Here is a 1,011-nt window from a genome sequence, read left to right as displayed (position 1 = left end):
TATTTATAATATTTTTTAAATATTCAAAAATATGTCAATATTTACAGGTTTTCTTTATGCACGTTTCATGTCTTACTGACATTTCTAAAAATTCAAATAATTTCTTTCTAGGTGGGGTTATTTTAAGATTTTCAGTACAAATATATTTATTTACTACTGAAAAGTTTTTCATTAAAAATATATTTTTGTGTTTATTAAAGTATTGTTAACTTAGCAGAATGCTAATGTTAGGCTTTTTTCAAATAAGCTCTTTAGTCTTTCTTTGTAGACGTGACTGACTGTTAATCAAGTTGCTACCTGTGAACAGCATTTCAAATCACTTTGCGGTTCTGTTTCTCTTACGACGCTATCTATGTAGACAGTAACCAGCGAGTGAGCTTACTAGCGCTTGTAACAGAGCCACTGTGTATAGAACTGAACCTTTACACCCACTACAGCAGAACGCCTTGGTTTTCTGCTTCCTCAAGGCCTCGGGTCAGAGTTATTAGTCTGTGTGGGCAGCACATGAATCACGGCACAGTGAAAGCAGGCGTGGGTTTCGCCTCGGCTACCTTCCCCTTACAGTTCAATTATCGATTGGCACCACACAGCTAGCACCACTCCAAACATGGCCTGCGTTTAACTGCCCAGCTGAGAGCACGGCTATATTCTCACTCTGTGTGTGTGTGTGTGTGTGTGTGTGTGTGTGTGTGTGTGTGTGTGTGTGTGTGTGTGTGTGTGTGTGTGTGTGTGTGTGTGTGTGTGTGTGTGTGTGTGTGTGTGTGTGTGTGTGTGTGTGTGTGTGTGTGTGTGTGTGTGTGTGTGTGTGTGTGTGTGTGTGTGTGTGTGTGTGTGTGTGTGTGTGTGTGTGTGTGTGTGTGTGTGTGTGTGTGGATGCAGCTCTCCTGTATAAGTGTGAAGCTCAGAGGGACAGCTGTGGACTCTGTCTGAAGGCAGACAGCATGTTTGAGTGTGGCTGGTGTTTGGCCGATAAGAAGTGTCTCCTGAAGCAACACTGTCCATCACCCGAAA

At 42.3% G+C, this 1,011-nt stretch overlaps 1 protein-coding gene across 1 annotated transcript in view; it reads left to right on the top strand.

Moving 5' to 3' along the window:
- LOC107674285 (plexin A3-like) overlaps positions 1-1,011 on the top strand; it is a 191,374-nt gene that overhangs the window by 156,058 nt on the left and 34,305 nt on the right. Inside the window, exon 12 of the mRNA XM_016468228.1 lies at positions 880-1,005. Within this exon, the coding sequence (XP_016323714.1) occupies positions 880-1,005 (126 nt within the window). The remainder of the gene's footprint in view (positions 1-879; positions 1,006-1,011) is intronic.

The sequence above is a fragment of the Sinocyclocheilus anshuiensis genome, unplaced genomic scaffold (assembly GCF_001515605.1).
Source record: "Sinocyclocheilus anshuiensis isolate Anshui unplaced genomic scaffold, SAMN03320099.WGS_v1.1 scaffold188, whole genome shotgun sequence".
Taxonomy (NCBI): Eukaryota; Metazoa; Chordata; class Actinopteri; order Cypriniformes; family Cyprinidae; genus Sinocyclocheilus; species Sinocyclocheilus anshuiensis.
This window is presented reverse-complemented; position numbering and strand designations above follow the sequence as displayed.